Source organism: Antechinus flavipes, chromosome 5 (assembly GCF_016432865.1).
Source record: "Antechinus flavipes isolate AdamAnt ecotype Samford, QLD, Australia chromosome 5, AdamAnt_v2, whole genome shotgun sequence".
NCBI lineage: Eukaryota > Metazoa > Chordata > Mammalia > Dasyuromorphia > Dasyuridae > Antechinus > Antechinus flavipes.
Genome location: NC_067402.1, coordinates 103,459,887 through 103,486,525, shown reverse-complemented (window position 1 = coordinate 103,486,525; position 26,639 = coordinate 103,459,887). Strand labels below are relative to the sequence as shown.

The window sequence follows — 26,639 nt, the reverse complement described above, 5'->3', positions numbered from 1 at the left end:
TAAGAGAAGATGATGGCTAGAGCCTTCAGCTCAGAAAGAACATGACATTTTTATTGTTGAGGGCAATGGGGAAGTTAGCAAGAGATTCAGGGTAAAAATGGCCACAAGAGTGCACTTCAACTTTATCCAGCTCACCATATACCTTGGAGCCTACTAGAAATCATGCTATGATCATTTCTGTATATGCAGAATGCCCAAAGAAAGGTGTTCAATCTGGGCCTTCAAAGGAACTGGGGTTAGAGGAGAGGACAGGGATCTTTCCTGCATGAAAGCAATGTGTAGGAAGTGGAGTTTGCCCTCCAAAAACTCTAGTGTGGGCATGAAAAAGGCAAAGTGGAATTGAAAATGGCAGAGGCTGAGCATAGCATAGGAGTTCAGTCTCCCCAAATGTTCATCCACAGTACACAATGAGATTCTCTGGGAAGTAATTTATGAAATGAAAAACCACCAAGTTTCAAGTGCTTCCAGGAAAGAAGAGCTAATTTTGTGTTGACTACTACAAAAGAAGGGTGAGATGTGTGATTCTGTGGTTCCTCTGTAGACACAGGTACACCTGGGATGCCCCCACCCTTATACTCATGACAATTAGTGGGGCAGGACTGTGAGAGCAGAAAGGCAGCCACCATAGCCAAAAGCCCCTCTCCAGGCAATAGAAAAAAGGAGGGAGAATCAGAACTTCTCAGCTTGTGTCCTTAGAATGGGCTGGTTTGTAGAGCTCATTAATGATTTTAACATGAGGGGAAGTAGAAAACCTGGTGAGGTCTCTTTCGTGAGGAGCAGTGACGCTCCAGCAATGCGGGGAGTCTTCTATTCCTGGACAGCTTTCTTGGGTCTATGTTCCCTGGAAAATTCTCGTATATAAGATTAAGCTGAAGAGTGTCTCTTCCAGCAAGGAACCAAGGGATTTTAAATGGGCTGGGCTATCTCTAGGCCACAAAGTCAGTGATAGCTGTGTCTTGGACAATATCTTCTGAGTTATCTCTAGGTACCAGTGTCAGTGGGGGGAATATATCCATCAGAGTTTGTAGGATCCCAATAAAGTCACAAAATCCTTTGATAATTACCTGAAGCACACACAAAAGCATATTGCTTCACACTGAAATGAAACAAAATAAAAATATATTCTGTTTGATATGCATTAGCCATCTTTCTTGAATAGTCATATGTAAAACTGTGTATTGGGGGGTAAGTTTTCTTTTAAAATGCCTGTAGTGCATTTAAAGCATAATTACAGCATAACTGATAGGACTGTAACTTCAGCGCTGGAAAATACCCATCCTTTCCAATCCAATTCTTTCATTTTACAGATGAGCAAACTTAGACCCCGGTTAGTTAGGTAACTTCCCCAAAGTCATACAGAGTATCAGCAGAGATGGGATTTGAACCCACATCCTCTGACCTCAAGGTCAATGTTCTTTTGTAACATGCTAAACTTTTGAGGAACATATCACCTGTAGATAGAGAAAAAAGGTTAACTTTTTTGTTGTTTTGATTACTATAGTAAATTATATACACACTGTATGTAGACAAAGCCTAATACGGAACACGGTAACTGGACAGATTGTAAATGGCATTCAAATTAGGCATATCTGGCATCACCCATCTAAATGTGTATATTATAGAGAAACAGATGCCAATTCAATACAAATAAAAACTTTTGTTATCTAACACTGGAATAAAAGTGAGGTCCCACAGTATTCTATTCCAGTGGAAGGTGAGGGCCTTCCTAACTTTCCTATTTCTGACAAAGACCATTCCTTCTGGGCTATCTTAAACCTGGGTCACAACCTCAGAGTCATTCTTGATTCTTCACCCTTCCCTTGGCACTCATGCCCAATCAATTGCCAAGCCTTGAAAACATATCTCATCTCCATGTCTTCTTCCCTATTCTTTTCAGCTGAATTTAGATTCTTATTCATCTCTTACCTGAATTCCTGTAAAATTTTCCTAACTGGCCTCTCTCTTCTCCAACCCATCCTCCATACAGCTGCCCAAGTGATACTTCTAAAGCACAGTTCTGACCATGTTCACCTCTGATCAAATAATTTCAGTGGCTCCCTGCTGCCTTCAGATGAAATGCAAACCATTATTTGGGATTTAAGACACTTTGTAATCTGGCTTCAATTTATCTTTCCAGACTGATTTCATATCAGTCTACCTCACATGCTCTATATTACTAATCAAACTGGCCAGTTTCAATTCTCTCTATAGGACGTGCCACCTGTGGCCTCAGTGCCTTCGTGTCTTGAGCACTTTTCTTTCTTATATCTACTTGAAATGTTTGGGATTCTTTCAAAGCTCCATTCAAGTATCACTTATTGAACCTTTTTCTGATCTCTCCTCCCTGAAATGCTTTTGTGTCTATTTTGAATTTATTTAACTGTGAACATATTCCATTTCTCATTAGAATGCTTACTGAATATGAATTTGAACATAGAAGAGCTGATTTGTATATGGAGTCAGAGGAAGGACTAGATAAAGTCACTTTCAATGCTAAGAATTTCTTATAAGAAATGATTTGCATGAGGTGTAAAGTAAATTAAACTGATTAAAGTAAAATCAGTTTGTTGTTATAACTTATTAAGGAATATACCCAATAAACTCTTAAAAATTCCTGAAATTCTCATTCTATTTGAAGTGGAAGTGTCCCCCAAACTAAAGGGGCAATTGTTTGCTTATAGTAAAAGCAACATTTTTGGTATCTTAAAGCTATGAGATATGGCATATCATAGGCTCTGAGAAATTAAAGTAGCAGATTATTCATAGGCACAGAGAGGGTGTATGAAAATAAGTTACAGCGTGTAACCAATGAGAAACTACAAAAATGCCTTAAAAGTTTTCAGAAAGATGTACAAATGAAAAATGAGATAGTCTAATGGTCTAGGAAAAAGCAAAAGATACCATCTGATGGATATCTTAAATGCTCTACTGGTACCTACCTAAAATCAAAAGACACCAACAGCTGGCCCCCAGGATATTGGGTAAAATCCCCTTAAATTGGACTTGAGAGATCATGAAGAAGAGTCATACATGGAAGTAAGTTATCCTGATGGAAGGAGTACCCACATCAATGAAACCACAGAGCCAGAAAATAATCAAAGCAAGAATTAACAAATTTAGTGAAGCAAACTGTAATTTATCTATTTATTTATATATCACATATATTCTCATATATATTTCCATATATATGTTTATATTATGTTTTGACTTAATTTGAGTATTTATACACACACACACACACTCTCACTCTCTCTCTCTCTCTCTCTCAAGCATGAGTATATTCCACATATTTCCAGATTTGCATGAAACATGTAAGTGTTCAGAGTTTAGGAAAAGTCTCAGTGAATCTGTTTCCTAGCTTTATTTTCTATCCATTTTAAATCCAAAAATTCCTATTTATGCTTTACTGTTTAAACATAAGTCAAATATGAAGACATTAAAGAACTGATTTTTAAAAAGCATTAAATATTTGAGACTACACCTAAAAGTTCATTAGGTTTATGTATGTTGACACTATTGGGAGATTCACTCTACCACTGTGTCTAATTATTGTTGATGGTTTATCAATTTCAGTATGAGTTAGTTTAATAAAAGCAATACAGAGATAGAGAGAGGGTAGCAGAGAGGTCTGTTTAAATGGCCTTGATGTCACACCACTCCTGAATATAGAAAATATAGCTGCTACAGTTCACTGATTGCATTATGTTGTCATGGCAATAGATGATTCCAGCATGATAAAAAGGAAATGGATAGCAATGAGTAAAGAAATCAGACTCAATACTGGAAACAACTCCAACAGGAACAAATACATCAAATAGAAAAAGCAGCTCATTCTAACTAGGAAGGGGGCCTAGACCCTTTAAAACCCCAATTCTTCATCTTCCTAGCCTTTTGTAAAAACTATATTCTTGTCTCTCTTGTCTAACTCTATACCCAGCAAGCATTCCAATTCATAAGACAAGTCTTTCTTCATATTGTACCCCTTGACCTTTGTTTTTTTTCTGCTATTCTCTATCCACCACTTTCTTTAAGCAATAGGCAAACTGGTTTGCATAAAGAAACCTTCCCTGACCACCCTCACATTATTTTAATTATTCTCTCACTTTCTAATTCATGACACAGATGTAAAATTTATATTGTATTATCCACTACTAGCTTGTATTCTTTAATTGTTTCTTATATATTTTGTCTCTCAGAGCTAGAGTAGTATAAAGAAAAAGAGCACCATGTTTGAAATGTGAAAACAAGGCATTCAGCTGAATTTTTTTAGGTTTCATTGGCTAGGTGACTTCTGAGTCTCAGTTTCTTCATCTATGAAATGAATATACATTTATATTACATAACACAGAATCTAGCAGGGTGATATGTACTAAATACTATCTATTTCATGGGGTTGCCAGCAAAATGATGGATATGAAAGCAAAACTAAATGCTACCTAAATGAGAATTATTATGATTTTAGTGTGACACCCACAGCATAATAAATAATATTTTGAATGAGCCTAAGATGTTTGAATGAGCCTGGTTCATATGGAAGCAATATGGAGTGATAGTCACTATGTTGTAGGAACAAGTGCTTCAGTCCCTTGCAAGGGAGTTGCATCTTTTCAGCTCTACTATATATTTTGGCAAAACCCACAGACCTAGAAATGATCAGCTTTTGTCACTGATAGGAACATTGGAAGCTTCTATCTGAGACTGGCTTTTAAATTTTAGCTTAGAAACAATGTACTTTATATATTGAGCCAAAAATTTTCTAGTCGGTGATTTTTTCATAACCTCTAGCCAACAAAAGCAATTCTTTAAATTCAGTTACTTCCTTGGGAATAATAGAATTGTTGGATCGGAAGGAACTGTGAGAGGTCATCTAGTTTTGATTCACCAGCCCTTTGTCAGAGTAACATCTAAGCCATTACATGCAATGGCATTTTCTAATCTTTTAATTCATGACACATTCCTCTGTTACTTTCCCTTCTTGGTCTTTCTTATCCAGGTCAATAAATCTCCTTTCCTAATAACACAATTTACATACACACACATTATTTTCCTTCTCCTGTGATAATTACTCTTCCCCTCCCTCCTCCTGCTCACCCCCAAATCAACCACTTTTCTAGTCAGAAAGTGACAATAGGGAACAAGGAAATCCAGGGCACTGCAGCACATCAAAGATGTCTTTGTAACTTGCTAAAGTGTCAGGACACTGGCTATGAAATAGTAACATAGACTAGCTCCTCTTTATAACATGGCTTTTGATAGTTCTAATCAAGTCATCATACAATAAATTCCCAATAATGATAATACATCTGAGTCAGCCAAACAAAACTGTCTTGTCTGTCTGGAGGAAAGTTAGATGTATTATTACTACTTCTAATAACCTTGGGAACATACTATTTCTTTAAACTAAAACATAATGAAAGTTTGACCAATGTTTAGTGGCTATATAATAACAAATATTAATTTATTCATTTAACAAGCATTTACTGAATTTCTATTGTGGGCATAACTTTGTATATTGTACAAGCAGGCAATCTTCCTCAACTCCAAGAAGTTTACAATCAAATTATAGGAATTAAAGGAGTCATATAGCTGTGGATGGAAATGTTTCGATATGAGAATTAGTTCCCCTATTGTGCCTACTTTTGTTCCAAATGTCTGTCTATGTCCTATGGAGGCAGATTTTGTTGAGTTCAAAGAATTCAGATTGGTAGTCATTTCTCAGTAGCTCTCCTTTCATCAAAAAGTAGTTTACTTCTTTTATAATCAGCATAAATTGAGAAAGGGATATGTTTTGGGTCAAAAAAAAATTTTTTTTTTTACTACTTTTGGATAATCTTGTCTATGAAGATTCAGTAATCATGGTATTCTCATAAATTCACAACACTTTCCCTAATAAAATGTTTTTCTTAGTTCAAAAACTTTTTTTTTTTTTGAGAGGGAACGTGGGAAGGGGAGTCAAAACAATGGTCTACATTGAAAAGATGGTTCCCTTGGGGACAGCTAGGTGGCACAGTGGATAGAGCACCAGCCCTTTAGTCAGGAGGACCTGGGTTCAAATCTGACCTCAGACACTTAACACGTCCTAGCTGTGTGACCCTGGGCAAGTCACTTAACCCCAAATGCCTCAGCAAAAAAAAAAAAAAAAAAAAAAGAAAGAAAAAGAAAAAAAAGAAAAGATGGTCCCTTCTAGCTAGAAATCTATGCCTGAGGCTGCTCGGAAGATGGCAATGTTAGGGTAGAGAAGTGGGACATGGGAGACATCTTATAGAGGTAAAACTTACAGATTGACACTGGACTGGCTATAGGAGGTAAGAGAGAGTGAGGAGTCACGGAAAGCATGGGAGACTAGGAGGACTGTGGTACATTCAACAGTAATAGAGAAGTTGGGGAAAAATAATGAGCTCAAATTTGTTGGCTGTTTTGAATTTAAGATGTCTATAGTATATCCAGTAAAAGATGTCTAATAGGCAGTGGGAGATGTGAAACTGAAGGTTAGCAGAGAGTTTAGGGTTGGCTAAGTAGATTTATGAATCATTAGCATAAAGATGATCACTGACTACATGGAGCAGATAAGATTACCAAGTGAAAATAGTATCAAAAGAGAAAAGAAAGAGGGCCCGAGAGAACCCATAAGACATCCCCAGTTAGAGGATGTGACCTGGCTGAAAACTAAGCAAAGGAGACTGGGAAGGAACAGTCAAGAGTAAAGTCACTAAAAACCTATAAAGAGTGTATGAAGGGAGAGAAAAAGGGTGACTGACAAGACCAAGGCTAGAGAGAGGTCAAGGAAAGATGAAGATTGAGAAAAGGCCATTAGATTTGGCAAAGATTAGTAGTCGCTTCAAAGGGTTGCATGATGAAGTCAGTAGCAAATTAGGAGTCAAGGCATGATGTAGGCAGGGGTGAGTATGCTGACAGTGATCTAAGGCTGAGGTTTTGCAGGACAAATTTGGTGATATATGCTAAGGGGCTAAGGGATTCAAAAGAAAAGAACAGTGAGAGTTGAAGGCACCATGGAAAAAAAATTCCTCGATTTGATTTGAGTTCAAATGCTGGCTTATATTTGGGAGTTGGACTTGATGAGATTTAAAATTTTCCTAATTTTAAATATCGTCAAGTTCCTGTTGAAAGCATACCTGGATCATACAACCAGAGCAACTAAGAGTTGGCACAAGGAGTTGGAATTCTAAAATGTGCAGAAACTGAGTGTCCTTCAGAAAATCCTCAGAATGGCACTCGCATTATCTCTTTATGTATATATATCTTTTATATATATATACATAATATGTATATTATGTAATTACATGAAGCTACTGGTTACTAGAAATTCTGCAAGTTCCCCCAAGGGGAGTTATCATCAAAAGGTGATTGTAAATTCTAATAAAAGTTACTTGTATCCTGTCTGAATAATGAACTTGAGACTGGGTTTAGAAGACTAAATAGTATAAGAAACTTTTCAGTCTCACACATAAAAGAGTGCTGTAGTGTGTGCATGTGAGAGACATTTTTCAGTCTCTTTTTTGTTTTCTGAAGTCTTGTACTTGTCTGGAAGATCTGTCAGTAAGCACAAGGCATCTGTGAAGACTATGTGGGTTGGGGAAAAGCACAAATAGTTAACTGGAAAATCTGTCAGGGCTAGTAGCTCTTCTCACTGATATGCCACAGAAGATACTCCTGAAATCAGAAGTTAAATTACTAGGAAGAGAACACACTATAGTGGGTAAATCAGATATAGAAGTAGGAAATGGTGTGGCAAAGCAGTTTAGAATTAAATGATCAAGAAAAGTCAGTAATGTGGTGTACTAGCGTAGCCTGACACTAGTAGGGCACCAGAGTTGAAGTCAGGAAGACCCAAGTTCAAATCTTAGGCACTTGATAAAACCATGTGAAACTGGGCAAGTCACTCAACTGCTTTGTGTCTCAAGTTTCCTCATCTATAAAATGAAGAGCTTGCACTCAATGTGGCCTCTAAGATCCCTTCTAAAATAGTGATCCTATAGTCAGGCTAGCTAAGGCGAGGTCAGGAATATCAGTCATTAGAACTGGATGTAAGAGGGGCACACTGGTTAGAGTTTACAGGAAGAGGAAAGTTAAGAGTCCTCGATAGCTATGGCTCCTCTTCCTTTTGGATACATTTAGCTTACCTGTCATGTCCCAAATCCTGACACTAACAGCCATTTGGCTTCTGTTTTATTTAAAGAATCCTTAATTCAACTCTTTTTCAACTCTTTTTGGCTTACCTAATTCCCCATCAGTCAGATTTTTTGTGAACTTTCTTGTCCTCCCATAGGCAGTCACCCACTTGGTCGCTGCATTGGCTTTTTATTTTTCTAATCAGCCACACAGGGCTTCCCGATGGGGAGGCATACATTCAATTCTTTCTAAGAAAGAATTTTTAACCACTCCTGGTATTATATGAGTAATCTAGTAATCTCTAACTTTTTCCTTTCATTTACTCCACTAAATTAACCACATTTTTTGCAATGACTTTTTCTAAGTTGATCAGCAGAACAATTACATTCTTTGCCTTTCCTTCTCATCAGAATGCTAAACTTAGTCAAGTTAGGATCACTATTACATAGTTTTCTCTTGAACTATTACCTGTCCTTCATAAAGAATCAAGTATAGTATTACTGCTTTTGTCATGGGTTTTAAAATTACTTTCCCAAGGAAGTATTCTCTAAAAATTTTGCCATATCATCTCTTATAATTTTTTACTAATTAATCTGTGGACAGCTGAAGTGTCCTGCATTACTATCACCAAGTTAAATAGTTTCTGCAACCTTAATTCTTTGCAACTTGTTTTCATTAGCCTGGATAGTATACAGACACCAGCATCTATGGCTTGCTCTGACCTCCTTTGGTCATTGTTCATAATCTCCATTAAGTATGGAACTTCCATTTACATACATTGTTCTTAAAGATACTATATTTCATTGGTTATCTTTCCAAAAGTCTTTCAATTGCCAATTGTTCATAATCTCCACTAATTAAGTATGGAACTTCCATTTGCATACATTCTTCTTAAAAATACTATATTTCATTGGTTATCTTGAATTGCCAAATATATCAGTGTTCTTACAGGTTGCTAAGCATTCCAACTTCAACTACATTCAACAAATATTCAGTTTGTATATTTATTAATGCAAGATTCTGGAAATACAAAAATTAAAAAACAAATTTAAACCCCAAATACAATACAATTTTTGCTCTCAGGGATTTTATATGCTGATGGGTAGACATGACATAAATACAAATCAAAATGATACAAGATAAAATGTGATAGAGGTTTAAGAAAAAAAAAAAAAAAAGAACCAGAACCAGACAGGGTAATCTTAAGAAATTCTGATGAGAGAGGGACCATTTTCAAATAGGAAGATCCTATTAGGGTTCATGGCGGAGGTAGCCCCTGAATCAAATTATGAGGAACATTTAAAAAATTTTTGACAGGAAAAGATGAAAAGGAAGGGTACTTTCCGTAAATGGTGAGATTATTATTATTATTATTATTATTATTTTTGCTGGGAATTGGAAAAGGAGGGGGAGAAACTGTGTTTCTGCCTAGGCTGAAAATTTAACAGCCACTTATAAGTTTAATTTCACTACTGACTAGCACAGAAGTTTTGACCTGCTTCATTTCTAACTTGAGCTGGTTTGTCACTCCTTAGGCAGCCTGGTAGCTTCCCCATCCCAGGGATTCACTGTATCAGTGCCATACTTAGTGTAGATAAAAGAATGGCTTTAGCCCTACCAAAGCTCAGAACTTCTTATTCAAATGCTCCATGAGCCTCAGCCTCCCCAGTAGCAGGGATCACTAGTGTATGCCACCAGGCCTGGCAATACATTGATTCTAGGAGTGCAAGAATTGGGGGGGAGAATAGAATGAGATCAAAGAGCACTGAATTTGGTTGTAATATAAATTGGGAGTTAGCTATGACTAAGAAGTTAGATTGTGGAGAATCTTAAATATAGGGAGTTTCTATTTTGTCCTATAGATAAAAGAGCAATAATGAAGGGTTTTGAACAGGAGAAAGAAGATTATTTTAATAAATGTTACGAAGGATCAGTTAGAGAGGTGATGAAGTGTGATTGGAGAGGATGATAAAGATGCAAGGGATATTATGAACAAAGGCAACTAATAATGGGACTTGGCAATTAATAGGATGTGGGGGAGCAAGGTAGAAGGAAGAGTGGTAAATACAAGATTTTATGGTTGGATAATTGAGAAAATGATAGTGGAAGCAACAGAAAGGTTACAATCATTTTAATTGGTTACTGCTTTTAATAAATATTGAAGAATATACAAACTTTGACTTTTGGTTCTAGTTATTTTTCATATTTTCAACTATCTGATTGGGGGGTAGGATATACATGGCACAGGGCAAGGAGGATGCTCTGCTAGAGCACATATTGGTCAAAACAAATTGTCCTTTATTTGTTGGATCAGAGTCTGTGTAATGTGTTGGCTTTTCTTGATGCCCTTCTAGTTCATCCTTACACTGAGTTCCCTACTCCTGTTCTAGTATGTACTTCTCAAATAGGTGATCTAGCCCTAAACTTTCTGCCTTGTAGAGTTTGATGACACTATTCTCCTGACTCTTTGGTTTAATTCTTGATTCAGACTTAAACCAACAAGTGGCTTTTTCCTGCTTCTAATAGCTGTCTTCTGAACTGGCCCATTTTCTCTTTACCTCTTTCTACCACCCACTCCTGATTGCGAACCTTGACCTAAATCCTGCTGGCAGCATATGGCAAGTAGATTAGTTCTACCCTGATCACCAGCTGGAGGATGAGGAGAAGCAATGCAAAGTGTGGAGTGTAAATAACTTTGACCTCAGATCCAGAGTCTTAGTTTGCACTCTCATTGGGAGGTGGGGGGAGGAAACAGGGATGGGACTTGGATATGTCATGTTACGCCTTAGTCTCCTCTTCTGTAAAGTGTTGGACTAAGTGACTTCTTAAGTCCCTTCCAGAAAAAAAAAATGATCCTGTCTGTTTTCTTAGTTAGTACTTGTGCAGATGGATTACACTGAGTTGTGTGGTGCCTACTGTAAACAACAATGCACATCTGTGAGTAACCTAATCAAGATATAGGAATGCAATCTTCCAACTTGGAAATGAACCCCTAACTTGGTTGGTTTGCCCCAGAGATTAATCAGTAGAAGACTTGGCAGTAGGCCGGAGCCAGAGGAAAAAAAAAGAGGAGACAAAAAGATCTAGAATCAGTGTATAGGAAACACATGGAATAATCTGAGGGACAGTACCTTTGTTAAGATCAGAACTGAAGAAAAAAGGGGAACTTTTGGATGAGCTATATCATGGCAAGGCAAGTGTGGTCATAAATAAACATGCTTAGCTTGGTTTTATGAGTGACAGATAATTGGTAGGTTCCCATGGAGGGGCTGCTAAAGTGCAAGTACATTTTAACCAATCACTGTGATATTTTGTAATGATGGATGAATTACAAGAGTGAGCATTTATTATCCAATCAAAATGATGTGACTACTAATGGAACATGATTATAATGTTGTATCTGATAATAAATTAATATTTTGAGTATGACTACAGATGTTAATGTTTTATATCCATTCATAAGATGTGTGCTTGATTGTTAATTTACTGGCTTTGTGGTTTAAGAGTGGAGTGCACACCTCCCTTGAGGCTTATTCCCACTTCACAAGATATAACAAGTAGGCATAATAAACCCTCATGGCTAGGCTTTAAGGAGAATCCATATGCAACACCTAAAATCGTGCGTGTGTGTGGGGGAGGGTAGAGGAGAGACCTGAACTAGAGAAAGGTGAATGGGATTTAGCAAACCTTAGTAACCTCATTAGCACTATGTAATAACTACTTAAGTGCACCAGCCCAGACAGAAACTGCAATTTCTGCACAACATAAAAATCTGGGAGAAAGAGCTTTGATTCAGCCTTGAAGATTTAAGCTTTCCCTTTTTCCAGGAAGAACAAGTAGTACAATGAATTATAACTTTCCTGGAATAAAGTGTTTCAGACACTGGATGAAGAGGCAATTTGAAGTTTGTAATATCTGGTCAGAATCTGATCATTCAAGACAGTAAATTTGTGCTTCATTAGACACACACAGACACACACACACAGACACACGTCTCTCTATATATAAGATTTCAAAGAATCTGAAATTGTAGTAAAAGAAAATCCTGTATTACTCTGATGTGGAATGAGGCACAGATCATTTGGAGCTAAAACACTATTGTTTTATTCTATACCAATCATACCCCAAAGTGTTATACTATAGAAAATTAATTTGCTAATCAGAATTTTTTGGCTAACATTTGTGACATTCCCTAATGCAATGAACAACACTGGAGTAGGTATCAATCACTGGCCCCTTTGTGTGCTTCACAGTCCACACATTTGGTTGTTTTGCTGCCACTCCTAAGTGATTTTTCATCTCCTGCCTTGACACCCACTGTCCCCATTTCCTCATAGAATCCTTAGTTTCCTTCAAAATTTAGCTTAAGAACTAGCTTTTGCGTGAGGCCCTTCCTTACCTCAGCAGGAGGCTAGGCCTCCTTTCTCTACCCACCTTTATGTTGACTTCTAATGTGTATGTTGTCTCAAAGACAAGGGCTGCCTCCTTTCACTGCGTATCCCCAGAGCCGATCAGTATAAGGGGTATGTAGGAAGCATTTAATAAAAGCTTGTGGACTGCTTGATTATGGGGGATTGGTCCAGATGATCCCAGAGATTTTGTTTGAGCCTAACTCTCCTCACACACACAAATGCACCCGCTCGGGTGATCTCCTTGGCCCCATTACACACTATCCCCTTACCTGGTGGGGGCGTGCTTCTGTTCTTCTTCGTCATCTGTGTCACTGCTGATGGTGATGACGCTGACTGTGGGGCTGGGGGTGTCAGGGATGACAATTGTCTGCCGCTGGCGCTCCTTGGTGGTGCTGGAAGCCACGTCGCCCCAGCCACATGTGACAGAGGTGCTGCAGGCGGGGCTGTTGTGCACCATCGCACAGCGGGGAGGTGTGTTCTCTTTGACTCGCTTGGACCGCTGAGGAGAAGTGATGGTCTGGGAGGAGGAAACCTCGTAGGCCGACATGTTTCTGGAATGACACAAACACGAACCCTCAGAACCAAGGCCGGGGCAGAGCATCTTTTCCTGAATTTCAATGTTCTAGTCAAAAGCACAAAATCTAATGCTTAATGTCACTTTTGTCTCTTTCCTCTGTTATATTCCACCTTCAAAGACCTGCCAAGTTCTATTCAGTCTCTTCCATAATATTTCTTCCTTCTGTCCCTTCCTTTCCATTACCACAGCATGCATCCCAATCCAAGCCCTCAAAATCTTTGGTCTCAACCATTGCATTAACTTAATCTTTCTATATCCAGTCTTACTCCAATCCAATTCTATCCCTCATAGTGCTACAAGAAAAATTTTACTTATGCACAAATTTAATAAGATCACTTTATCACGCAGAATCCTTCAGTAACTTTCAAATACCTATAAAATAAAAGTTCAAAGTTCATTAAAAAAAATAACATCAGAGACTGCTTTTTTTTGATGTGATAAATTCTGAACTAAGCTTTGAAAGAAGTATAAGATTTGGCTTATCAGAGAGAATAAATCAAGATATTACAGAAGCCTTATGCTAAGCATGTTACATTATTGTAATACTGGAAGTGACCTGGAGATCTTCTAGTCACATTCTTTTTGGTCCTATACTATACTAACTCCTCCAGTCACGCTGTACTACTCCTTTCTATTCCAAGGAGAAACCATATAGGCTTCTGGAATCACAGGTCTTATTTTAAAGACAAGGAAGCTGAGGCAATGACTTGCCCAAATCCATACAAGCAGTAAATGCACAATTGTGATTTGAGCCAGATATTCTGACTCCAAAACCAATGGAGGCCTTTGGGTCTATTATACCAGACTGCCTGTTTTCTTTCTCTTTCTTTTTTAAAAACTAAATACAAAATAAGAAAAAAAAAAAACATAGAAAAAGAAAGAGAAAGGAAAAATACAACAAAACAAAACATTGTCATGTGCCCAACAGCACATCAGGAAAGATTCAAAATTTATAATAATCAATTTTCTGAAAAAAGCATATATAATAATGGAAGACATTATATTCATGACTGTCCATCTTTTCTTTGCTTCCTTGTAGGTTATTCTATTCTCTGCTGTGTACTTTTTACTTCATTCTTTTTTCCCCTTTCATCCCCCTACCTCTCTCAAACAGGATGCAATTAAGCACAGATATATTTATCTGTATATATGTATACATATGTATATAACCTACATATATATACACACCCTCACAATACAGATATCTATATACACATATACATATTTGCATGCCTACACTTTTACATATACACACATTTATAAGTATATATACATGCATCTAAAACAATATTAATATGACTGACATAATATAGATCTCTCCTGATTGAATCTTTAAGTATGACTTTGTCTGAGATCAATGATTACTAGCCCTATTTTTTTTTTCTTAATTCTACTCCTCATCCTTGTTTTTGGGTTTGTATGTATCTCTTAATTCTTATCCCTGCAAACTCTTCTGCTTTAGTTCCAATTCTTTAACTTGCTCATTACTTCTTAACCTCTCACCACCTATGGATCCCTCCTTTATCTTCTCCCCTCATCCTTTTCCTCCCTCTTTATCCTGTTATCATTAATCTATACACATTATTCCACTCCCATTAATACCTTCTGGACCCTGCCTTATCTCATGCCACCCCTTTCCCTCTCTTTATCCCTTTCCCAATAATCTACGTGCACCATATTCAACTGCCTTAAATTTATACAACTTTTTTTACCCCACTTTATTCTGTCCCCTCCCTCTCAATCCCTGTATCTCTATAGATTTTTGATAAATGGTAAAAACGGTAAAAAGGATTTTTGCTATTTCCTAATCAGTTGTGCTTTTCAGAGTCAGATCATGCTCAGCTCTGCGGCAATCTTTCTTTTGGACTACCCGGTAACTAATGGTTTATGTTTCTATGTATAAAACAAAGAGTTTGTTTCTAAAGAGTCCCTTGGAATTTGATGTTAGCTCTTACAGGTTAAACTGAGTTCAGTTTTGGTTAAAACAAAATCCTATGAGTCTGTGAGTTCATTCAATGTCCATTTTTTTTATTCACTATTATGCCCAATTTTGCTGGATATATTTTTGGCTGCAGGACTAGTTCTTTTAATTGTTGATGTATAATATTCCAGGATATTAATATTCTTTTATTGTAGCTGCTGATAGATCCCATATAATTCTAATTGTGTCTCCAGCATAAATGAATTGAATTTTTTGTTTCTTGTAAAATTTTCTCTTTGATCTGGGGTTTTAAAAACTTAGCCATAATGTTCTTATAGGTTCTCCTTATAGAGGAACCTAGAACGTCTTTGAGGAGGTGATCAATGGATTTTTTTTCTATTTCTACTTTCCCCTCCCCTCCTGTTCTATCACTTGGGACAGTTTTCTTTGATTATTTCTTGTATAGTTATGTCAAGGTTTTTTCTATTGGTCACAGCTTTCAGGTAGTAGAATTATTCTTGTATTTCTCTTCTTGATCTATTCTTCATATTTGTTGTATTTCACATTCTCTTCTATTTTTTTCATTCTTTATATTTTGATTTGTAATTGGTCTCTTACAGCTTCACTGGCTTCCCCAAGCCCAATTCTAATTTTCAAACAATCATTTTCTTTAAGTCTCTGAATCTCCTTTTCTAGTTGGTTGATTCTCTTTTCAGAATCTCTTTGTTTTTCTTGGATGATTCTTTTTTTAAAAGTTTTTTCCTCCATTTCATTTGGTTCTTGAAGTCTTTTTTGAGTTCTACAAATTCTTTCTTGGTGACAGACATTTAATGTTACTCTCTTGGGGATTTTTTTTTACTTCAATGTCCTCTTCTGAAGATAAACCCTGGTCTTCCCTATTTCCATAGTAAATTTCTATGATTGGGGTGCCTTCTCCTTTGCCTGCTCTTATTGTTGTTGTTAAATGAGAATTTATTAGTGTAACCACCTCTACTCCTGGGGTGGGCAGATGATGTTTCTGGCTTCAGTTCAGTTTTCCCCTTTGGCTTGGAATTCCAAATCAGGATTTCCACTCTCCTGCAAGTGCCAGCATTCAGCAGCTTCCCTGGCCCACTGTTCTGCACTAACTAGACCCCTGTTCTACTCTCAGTAGCGATTTTGTTTTACTTGTGTAGGAAATCTGGAGAGTTTGGAATTTTCTGACCTCTATCATCTTCCCAGAATATTCCAGATGCCTATTTCTTACATTTGTGCCTGTGTTCATCCTGTTCTCTTTTTTCATCTCCACCTAATAAATTCCTACTCCATATAAAAATTTCACCTCTTCCATGAAACCTTTAGGGATTATCTCTGTTTGACTTTCCAAGTCATAAACATTCACTTGTTTCTTGAAATTTGCCTACTATTTTTTGATCCTTTCCTAAAATGCTCATTAACATAGATGATGACCATTGTTACTCTACTAACATAAAAGGCTGATCCTAATGATTTAATATACACTTGGTTATCAGAAAAAGAACTTAACTCAGATCTTCCTGACTCTGAGGGCAGCACTCTATCCTCTAAGCTATACTGCCTCTACATCTTGCTTATATACTCATCAGAGCCTTTTAGGGGCAATTACTGTTTATATTTTTGATTCCTTCTCACACTCAAGTTTGTAAATTCCTTTGAGAGTTTAGCAAAACATCTGTCGAATTTTAGGACTTTATATTAAAAGGCCCAAATCTGGTGATTTTAAGTAAGCCCTCATTTCTCTTTGGAAAGGGATGTGATCTTAAAATCCCCTACTTTACTTCTTCCTTAAAAAGAATTTTTTTTTTGGGGGGGGAGATGAAGCAATTGGGGTTAAGTGACTTGCCCAGGGTCATATAGCTAGGAAGGGTTAAGTATCTGATGTTGGATTTGAATTTGTGTCATCTTGACTCCAAGGCTGATGCTTTAGCCAGTGAGCCATCTAGATACCCCTTAAAAAGACTTTTCTTGGTTTTATTGAATGGATTTGGAATTCATTGCCTTTGGTCTTAAAGCTAGAGTTTCTTCAGGCTCATTTCTCAGGGTCTGAGGTTCACAGATTTAATCTTTAAGAAGGAATTTTAGACATGGTAGAAGCCAATCTCCTTATTTACACAAATGAAACAGAGGTACAGAGATGTTTTATCACTCATGCAGAGTCACACTGCTGTCAAATTTCTGAAGTGGGTTTTCAATGAGGGTCACTCTGACTTTAGGTCTAGTGCTCTATCACTGTATGTGATTGGTGGCATACAATCACAAGTGGATTCCTACTAGCAATTCAGTCTGCTCCTTTCCAATTTGAATTGGAAACATTTGGACTTGATGTGATCAGCTATTTATGACAAGAGACACCTAAGCACATCTTCCTTGCTTAAAGTAAGGGGAAGAAAAGAGTGATTTTTTTTTTTTGACATTTCAGAGAAAACAAATCTTTCCTGCTTTCCCCACACTGCTCTTTGCTATGTACAGGCATACCTGTGCCAACCAAGAAGGAAGATTCAGGCTAAAACAACCATCTAATCCAGAACCTACTGTGTCTTTACAGAGTCTATTATCAGCATCTTACTGAAGAGCTGCCCAGGAAAGAGAAGCCAAAGAACAGGATAATCAGTAAAATGCTGCTAATTTTCTATTCAGAAGTCATTGGCTACACTATGTTTTCCTTTCTTTCACTAATGAACATGTTACTTTTTAGCAATACTCAGTTAATGTCCCAAGTATGTAACTCTATATTTGTTGTTGTTCAGTCGTTTTTCAGTCATGTTTTGACTTTCTGTGACCCCATTTGATGTTTTCTGGAAAAAGTTACTGGAATGGTTTGCCATGTCCTTTGTTAGTTTATTTTAAAAATGAAGAAGCTGAGGCAAAGGGGGTTAAGTGGCTTGTCCAGGGTCACATAGATGGAAAGTATGTGAGGCCAGATTGAATTCAGGAAGACCAGCCTTCCTGACTCCAGGTCCAGCACTCGATCCATTGGGCCACCTCATTGCCCACAACTCTATATTTAACATTGTTTATTTATCAGTCCACTAGCATTGCTGAAGAATTCACTATGTGTCAGGTCCTATGTCAAATATTGGAAGCCTTATGTTATTATTTTAATTAACATGTCTAGGAAATATGAGAGACTGGACAAAAAAATTTAAGTGAGATAACAAATTGAGCCAAGGTAGCAAGATATAGGATAAAACTCATAAACACAATCAGAACTCTTGTATGCTATCAATAAAGACTGAGAAAAACTAATATAATAGGAAATATTATTTATAATAAGTATTATTTGGATAGTTAACTTACCAAGACACATAAAAAGAAAATTACCAGTTTTGCCAAAATAATGGAAGAATTGAAATGAAGGATACAGGACATTGTATAGGACAATATAATAAAAATGTTAATACTTTTCAAATTAATTTATATTTTCATTGAAAAACTAATTGGACACCAATTTTTAATTTTACAGAACATTTTTACATTTTTACAACATTTTTACATTTTTACAACATTTTTATGGAAAAACAAAGGGAAAAAAAATCTATGGAACTCTGGCAGAAAAAGTGATGAAAGAGAACTTACTGCCTTTTTTTTTTTCCTTTTTTCTTTTTTTTCCTGAGGCAATTGGGGTTAAGTGACTTGCCCAAGGTTACACAGCTGGGAAGTGTTAAGTGTCTGAGACCACATTTGAACTCAGGTCCTTCTGACTTCAGGGCTGGTGCTCTATCCACTGCACCACCTAGCTGCCCCGAACTTACTGCTTTTTTAAGACTTTTAAGCACATCAAAAAATAGTAATTATAATACCTATGTAAAACTAACAAAAACAGATAAATGGAGAGGAATACAGATCACAGAAAGAGGACCAAATAGAGATCCCTGAAATAGAACTAACTTTACATAAGATGTATGTCTAAGACATAATGGATTTAGAGATTTTACATAATGAGGAAAGGAATCATTGTTCAACAAATATTGCTTGTTAATTGGGAAGCAATATGGTAAAACATGAGTTTAATCTCATATCTCAATAATATATAATAAATTCCAGCTGATCCAGAAGTTAAAAAAAAAAAAGAAAATGATTAACGTAATGATGCTAATTGTAGGGGAGCAACATCTTTTCTATTGAATAAATGGAAGTGATTATTGGGAGCAAAATACATGGATTTGATTATGTAAAAATAAAAAAAATCATTAAAATAAAAATAAGAATAAAAAACAAGAAGAGTAAATCTTTGTGGTAAATTTATCAGATAAAAGCCTGACATTCACAATCTATAATGAACTGACATAACTTTATAAGAGAAGACTTAGTCCCCAGTGGATTAATGGTCAAAGCATATATTATATTTAAAATAATTAATAAATAAAAAAATAATTAAAAAAAGCAAAATGTAAATAATCTCAAAGTATTTAAACTCACTAATAATTGAAGAAATTAAAATTAAAACAGTTTTGAAGTTCCACCTCACATCTATTAAGTTGGCAAAAATAAGTGCTGGTGCTGGCAGAAACACAGGTATACTCATACTAATGTTGGCAGAATTTACAAATGGATGTAATTTTTTTTTTAGTAAGCAATTTGGCAGTACACAATATGAACTACAAAACTGATCATTCCCCTTATTCAAGTGATCCCACTGTTGGGACTATTTCCTAAGGAAGTAATTAAAAATAAAAAGTACATTTTAAAAACATTTATAATTATTTCTAATATGAAAAACTGGAAATTCAATGGTTGGGAAATGTTTCAAAAAAGATATAATCTATCAATGTAGTGGCATACTATTGTGCCACAAAATGACAACTGTGAAAAATACAAATAAATATGGAAAGACATATGAAATAACATAAGGTGAAGAATGAAGAACACAGAACTAGAATAGCATATTCATTTCTTGTGTCTATATAAAAATCTACATATACCAAAAGATATAAAAAGACAATCATTAAAAATTTAGGCAGAAGTTACAAAGGTTATTATGGTAATTAATTTGCTGAACAGTACTTTTTATTGTAAATAATTTTGATTGCATAGTTCTTTTGGGGAAGTTACCTGCATAGTTGCAGGAGGAGGTTATTTTTTGTTTGCTTTTGTTGAGTGTCATTAAGTTTAACATAGAGAATGTAAATAAAAACAGATTGGGAGAGGGTATGGAGGAAATTATAGATATGTTATTGCTGTTATTAGCATGTTAAGGTATTTTTGTTCATGTAAATAATAAATATCTTCATTTTGTTTCTCAAAATGTTCTTAGCCCTTTTCTGTGGAAGTGACCCCTGTGTTTTGGAAGGCTGTGCTGGGAAGGTGCAAATTTTGGCAAATTCTACCAAGCTGAAAAGACTTCTTGCTCCAGCCTGATGCTAGATTCCATCTGTCTAAAATTCTGCTTGGCTAAGTTTGCAAAGATTCTTCACTTCTAAGCTGGCCATGAGGTGATTAAGATAATGGCCACCTGCTATGCATCAGGAGGAGTCTCACATTGAAATCACTTCTGTTTTTGAACTGAGAAATTCATAATAAAAATTATTGTTTTAAAATGTTCTAATTAGTCTGGGAGGTATAATCATGTCCACTAGCATTGTGAAGTTAATTTTATTTAGTTTCTCCTGCCTCCTTCCGGATCTAAATTGTATTATCTAAGATCTAATTGTATTTATCTAATTCTGTCTTTCAATCTAATTTAGAGCACTGATCTTAAGGTTTGGCAAATGACTCATTTCCAAAATAAATAGGGAACTAAGTCAAATTGATAAGAATACAAGTTATTTCCCAATTGATAAATAGTCAAAGAATATAAACAAGCAGTTTTCAGATGAAAAGATAGTTATATGAAAAAATTTTCTAAATCATTATTGATTAGAGAAATGCAAATTAAAACAACTCTGAAGTAGCACTTCTCACTTACCAGATTGGCTAACAAGAGAGAAAAAGGAAATAATAAATGCTGGAGAAGAAGTGAAACATTGGGATACTAATGCATTGTTGGTGGAGTTATAAACTGATCCAACCATTCTGGAGAGCAATTTGGAACTATACCCAAAAGACTTTAAATATATCCTTTCCCAGCAATACCTCTATTAGGGTTGTATTCCAAAGAGATAAAAAATAGAAAAGGATCCACATATACAAATGTGTTTATAGCAGCTTTCTTTGTGGTGGCAAAAAAATTAGAAATCAAAGGAATGTCCATCAATTAGGGGAATGGCTAAACAAATTAAAGTATATGTATGTAATGGAATACTGTTGTTCTATAAGAAATGATGAGCAGGCAGATATCAAAAATACCTGCAAAGACTTACATGAACTGATATTGAAAGAAGTGAGCAGAATCAGTAGAACACTGTACACAGAAACAGCAACATTGTGTGGGATCATCAACTTTATAAAGTTGACTTTATTTAGACTTTGCTCTTTTCAGCAATACATAATAATCTAAGATAATTCTAAAAAACTCATGATGGAAAAATTATCTAAATCCAGAGAAAAGAATCATGATTTCTGAATGCTGTAAAGCATGCTATTTTCACTTTTGTTATTTTTCTTTCTTTCTTGTTGTTTTCCCCTTTTGTTTTGATTCTTCTTTTACAACATGACTAATGTGGAAATATGTTTAATATGATTGTACATGTTTAACCCATAAAAGATTGCCGTCTTGGGAGGAACAAAGGGAGGAAGGGAGAGAAAAATGGAAATCAAAATTTTTGTAAGTCTCAAAAATAAATACAATTTAAAAATACCTATGAAGGCAAAAAAAAAAAAACATTACATGGTCAAAATATATACAATAAATTAAAATAAAAATTGTCAAAATATATGTTGTAAATTGAAATAAAAATTCTTTGAAAAAAATCTTAAAATAAAATAAAAAAAAAGAATCAGCACAAAAACCTCATTCGTAAATAATTCTACAAAATTTTAAAGAATTTCCTGGTAGTGGACATTCTGCAGTAAAAGCAGTTCAGTGGAAAGGATGTTCCATTGGCAAAATTTTGCTTGATGAGTCTCCTCTCCCTAGTGAGGCTCACTGGACCGTAAGCAGATATTTTGTATGCACAGCTAGCAAGTTATAAAACAAGGACACAGAGGAAGGGTTACTTCTCTCTGTGATCAATTAGACAGATGGGTGGTTATGTGGTCATGAAGCCACAAAATGAGGAATTCATAGGTTCAAAGATTCAGAGGTGGAAGGGAGCTCAGAGTTCAGGCCTCAGTCTCTTATTTCATTTCACAAATGAGGACAATGAGCCTCTGAGAAGTTATATGACTTACTCAGGGTCTGGCAGCCAGAAAGTGTCAGAAGTGGCATTCAAACCCACGTCTCCTGACTCTAGTTTATAGTACTGTATTCACTATGTTTTGGATTTAATAAAGGAAAGAAGAAAGTCAGAAAGCATTTATTAAGTACCTGTTATATGTTGGCTGTTATGTGTTAAGTGCTTTACAAATATAATCTCATTTGACAGTCACAATAACCCTAGGAAGGGAAGTGTTATTATTCCCATTTTATATTTGGGGAAACTGAGGTAGACAATAGGTAAGTGACTTGTCCTAGAATTCTTATCCATTAAATGTCTTCTCTCTAGGTCTCACATAAGGAATAAAGACATCTGTAATTATATTCCAGTCAAATTAGATAACTCTTAGCATCAAATAGATAGCAAAGTGTAGTGATAAGAGAGCCTTCGGAGTTTGGAAGACCTGGGTGCAAGTCCTCCTTCTGATGTATACCAACTGTGTAACTATGGGCAAGACCCAGGTAAGTTTCTTAAGACCAAATAATAAATAATCTCTCTAAACTGGTGAAGAAACTTTCCATGCTGGAAGTTCCTTACACTACTGAAATCACAAGTAAAAAAAAAAAAAATTGGTACTGAACTTCAACACATGTGTAAGGGAACTTTAGATACTGAACTGCTTGAAATCTGAAGCTCTGGATGGATGCTGAGGCTGATCCTTTTGCTTAAAGATGATTTAGCTGGGTCAGCCACAACCCATCTACCTCTCTTTTCTTTTCTATTTCAGGCCTATTTTCTTGAGCTTTGGGACAAAGAAATGGGTTATGTTCTGATCATATTCCACTGCTGCTTTGATTGCTTGGCTTCCAATTATGAATGGGCTAAATCTCATGATAAATGAAGCATTAGATGAGTGATAAAAAGATATAACAATTGCTTTTTAAGGACAGCAAAGGCGAGATAGTCTTCAGATCAAGTCTGGTTTTAATTATGAACAAAACACACCACTGTCTTAAGATTCAGAAAGCATTGACTCTGTCTTCTACTTTTTTTCTGATAGTAAATTTAATTTTGAGAAAAGTGATATGAATGCTACATGACACTAGGGATAATGATTACAAGATCCCTAAGAAAGTGACACCATCTGACAGCATGGAGTGGAAAGGGACTGGGAATAAAGTACATGAATCTTGTTATTAACCAGACCTCATCCTGCAGGACTTTTCTCTTTTTGAAAGCACTTTCACAAACTTTAAACCATTTGAATCTTTACAAGAGGACAGGGTACAGTTAGTTCCTCATAGAGAAGTGAAGAAACTAAGGCACAGAAACTGAGGCATAAACTTACATTGACTTAGTGATAAAACCAGTATTAAAGACCAGGTATCTGGACTCCTGGTTATTCTAGGCAGAGATAATTGTAAAATGTCAGCTGAACAAACACCCCAAGAAGGACTATGGTCATTGGATGGCCCCACAGAGCTAAAATCTTGACCTCTGCAAAGAGGGGACCCAGACCTGGAGTGGGAGATTTCTGCTAATTGTTAATAAATATGGCATCTTAAATACTAAAAAGAACAATGGGCTATATAAAGTAATACCAAAATGCTATACATTCTCACATGAAAAGATAAGGTGGAGGGGATATAAATCTAAGGGGGGAAACTGGCCTTTCCATTTAGTCAAAGGATAAAAACAATTCAGAATAAGAACTGCTGTAATACAGAATGAAGAAGTTAAAAGCTACCAAGAGAGCCCAAGAGCAGGAGGAAAGAATTGAATGAAAACATATTCTTGTGGCAAAGCTTAGGGGAGCGCTGACAATATTACTGGGAAAATGGCTGTTAAGAGAAGGAATTAACCTGACCCAAATGGAAAATGATGCTGTTCTTTCACATATCAAAACAGGGTCAGGCTAAAGAACATATCTCAGCCTTGGAAGAAAAGGTGGAAAAGAAGAGCTGAGGAATACATGATCCTAATCTCAAGGGGCTAAATGAATACCCAATAAAAAAGAGGGAGGAAGAAGAGTATAGATATAGATGGCATTGCACAGAGGGTTTAACCTATATCAAGAGTAATATCAGACTGTAATTTACCTCAACCACATACTCTACCCTGAAATCCCATCACATCTAAATTCAACAAAATTTGCAAATTAGCCAAGAAGAATACTGTGACAGAAGAGAAAGGCAGAAAAGTCTGCTCAGGCTTATCATAGAATTGCACAAGTAAAAGGGAACTTGGCAATCACTGGGTTCAATATTTCCCTGAATAGGAATACCGTTTATAGTCCTTAAAAAGAAGTCATGCAGGTTCTGACAAAATGGGGGAATTTATTATGTTACAAAACAGCTTATTACAATTTTTTGGGGCAATTCTAATTGTTGGGAATAGTTTCTTTCATACTGACATGTAATCTGTCTCTCTGCAGTTTGCATCCATTTTTCCTAAATCTGTCTTCTAGGGCCAAGAAAAATTAGTTTATGGAAAAACATTTTTACATTCAAGAGTTCTGATAAAGGCCTCATTTCTAAAATATATAGATAATTGACTCACATTTATAAGAATTCAAGCCATTCTCCAACTGATAAATAATCAAAGAATATGGAATAGACAATTTTCAGAAAAGAAATTGAAACCACTTCACTCTAAATCACTATTGATCAGAGAAATGCAAATTAAGAGAACTCTGAGATATCATTACATATCTCTCAGATTGCCTAAGATGGCAGGAAAACTGCAACACTAATATATTGTTAGTGGAGTGAACTGATCCAACCATTCTGGAGAGCAATATGAAATTATGCCCTATGGGCGATCCAGCAGTGTTTCTACTGGGCTTATATCCCAAAGAGATCTTAAAGGAGGGAAAGGGGCAGTCCTTTTTGTAGTGGCAAGAAACTGGAAATTGGGTGGATCCATCAGCTGGAGAATGGCTGAATAAGTTATGTATTATGAATGTTATGGAATATTATTGTTTTATAAGAAACGACCGGCAGGATGATTTCAGAAAGGCCTGGAGAGACTTACACAAACTGATGCTAAGTGAAATGAGCAGAACCAGGATATCATTGTACACGGCAACAACAAGATTATACGATGATCAATTCTGATGGACTTGGCTCTCTTCAACAATGAGATGATTCAGGTCAGTTCCAATGATCTTGTGATGAAAAGAGCCATATACACCCAGAGAGAAGACTACGGGAACTTAGTATGGATCACAATATAGCATTTTCACTCTTTTTGTTGTTTGCTTGCATTTTCTTTCTCATTTTTTTCCCTTTTTTGATCTGATCTTTCTTGTGCAGCAAGATAATTATATAAATATGTGTGCCTATACTGGATTTAATATATATTTTTACCATGTTTAACATATATTAGATTACTTGCCATCTAGAGGAGGAAATAGAGGGAAAGGGGAAAAAACTGGAACAAGGGTCAATGTTAAAAAATTATCCACGCATGTTTTAAAAATAAAAAATCTTTAATAAAAAATACATAAAAAATTTAAAAAAAGAAAAATTAGTTTAATTTTTCTTCCATGTAAGAGCCTCTCAAATACTTGAAAACAGGTGTCAAATCTCCTTCTAAGTCTTGTCTTCTCCAGGCTAAACATTCCCAGTTACTTAGTTAATCTTCATATAGTATCATCTCCAGTCTTGTTCCTATCCTAATTACTCTCCTCCTTGTATAATCAAGTTAATCCATGTCCTTAAAAGGTAATGCTAAGAATTAAATACAATGCTCAGATGTGGACCCATCAGGATAGAATACAGTGAGACTGTCACCTTCCTCATTTTTAAATACCTTTTATCCATTAGTACAACCTAAGCAATTTTGGCTATGAATAGTGACTCCTCTTTGGATTGTAATTCTACTAATATTCCCAGATCTTTTTCACAAGAAATCTGTCAAATCATGTCTTTCCCATATTTATCCTTGTACAGATGACTTTTTGAACCCAAGCTATCTGAAGAGGGAGCTGTGTGAAGACACAAATGCAGAGGAAAAGAGAATTCATCAACTCGTTAAATTTTTAAAAGAAATGTGAAGAAAATGGAAGCAAAGTTAGATAACAGAGGATGAATACAAAAGTTCTGTAAGAATAGTGTGAAGCATGGCAGTTCAGAATGAGCTGAAGTTGGTTATGTATAATAAGGACAAAAGGACTTTTTTTTTTTTAAACTATATTAGAGAAAATAGGATGAAAGAAAGGAGAGAACTGTTGTTCGGGGTAGAAAGTTAATAGTAATGGAAGACAAAAGGAGAACTGCTTTATTGGGTAAATGTCAAATTGGATCTTAAATGTAAAGCATTTTGTAAACCTTAAAAACTAGACA

At 35.8% G+C, this 26,639-nt stretch overlaps 1 protein-coding gene across 6 annotated transcripts in view; it reads right to left on the bottom strand.

Moving 5' to 3' along the window:
- HIPK2 (homeodomain interacting protein kinase 2) overlaps positions 1 to 26,639 on the bottom strand; it is a 279,859-nt gene that overhangs the window by 28,722 nt on the left and 224,498 nt on the right. For all 6 annotated transcript variants that reach the window (XM_051963526.1, XM_051963527.1, XM_051963528.1 and 3 more), the window contains exon 12: positions 12,812 to 13,093. In XM_051963526.1, coding sequence (XP_051819486.1) covers positions 12,812 to 13,093 — 282 coding nt within the window. The remainder of the gene's footprint in view (positions 1 to 12,811; positions 13,094 to 26,639) is intronic.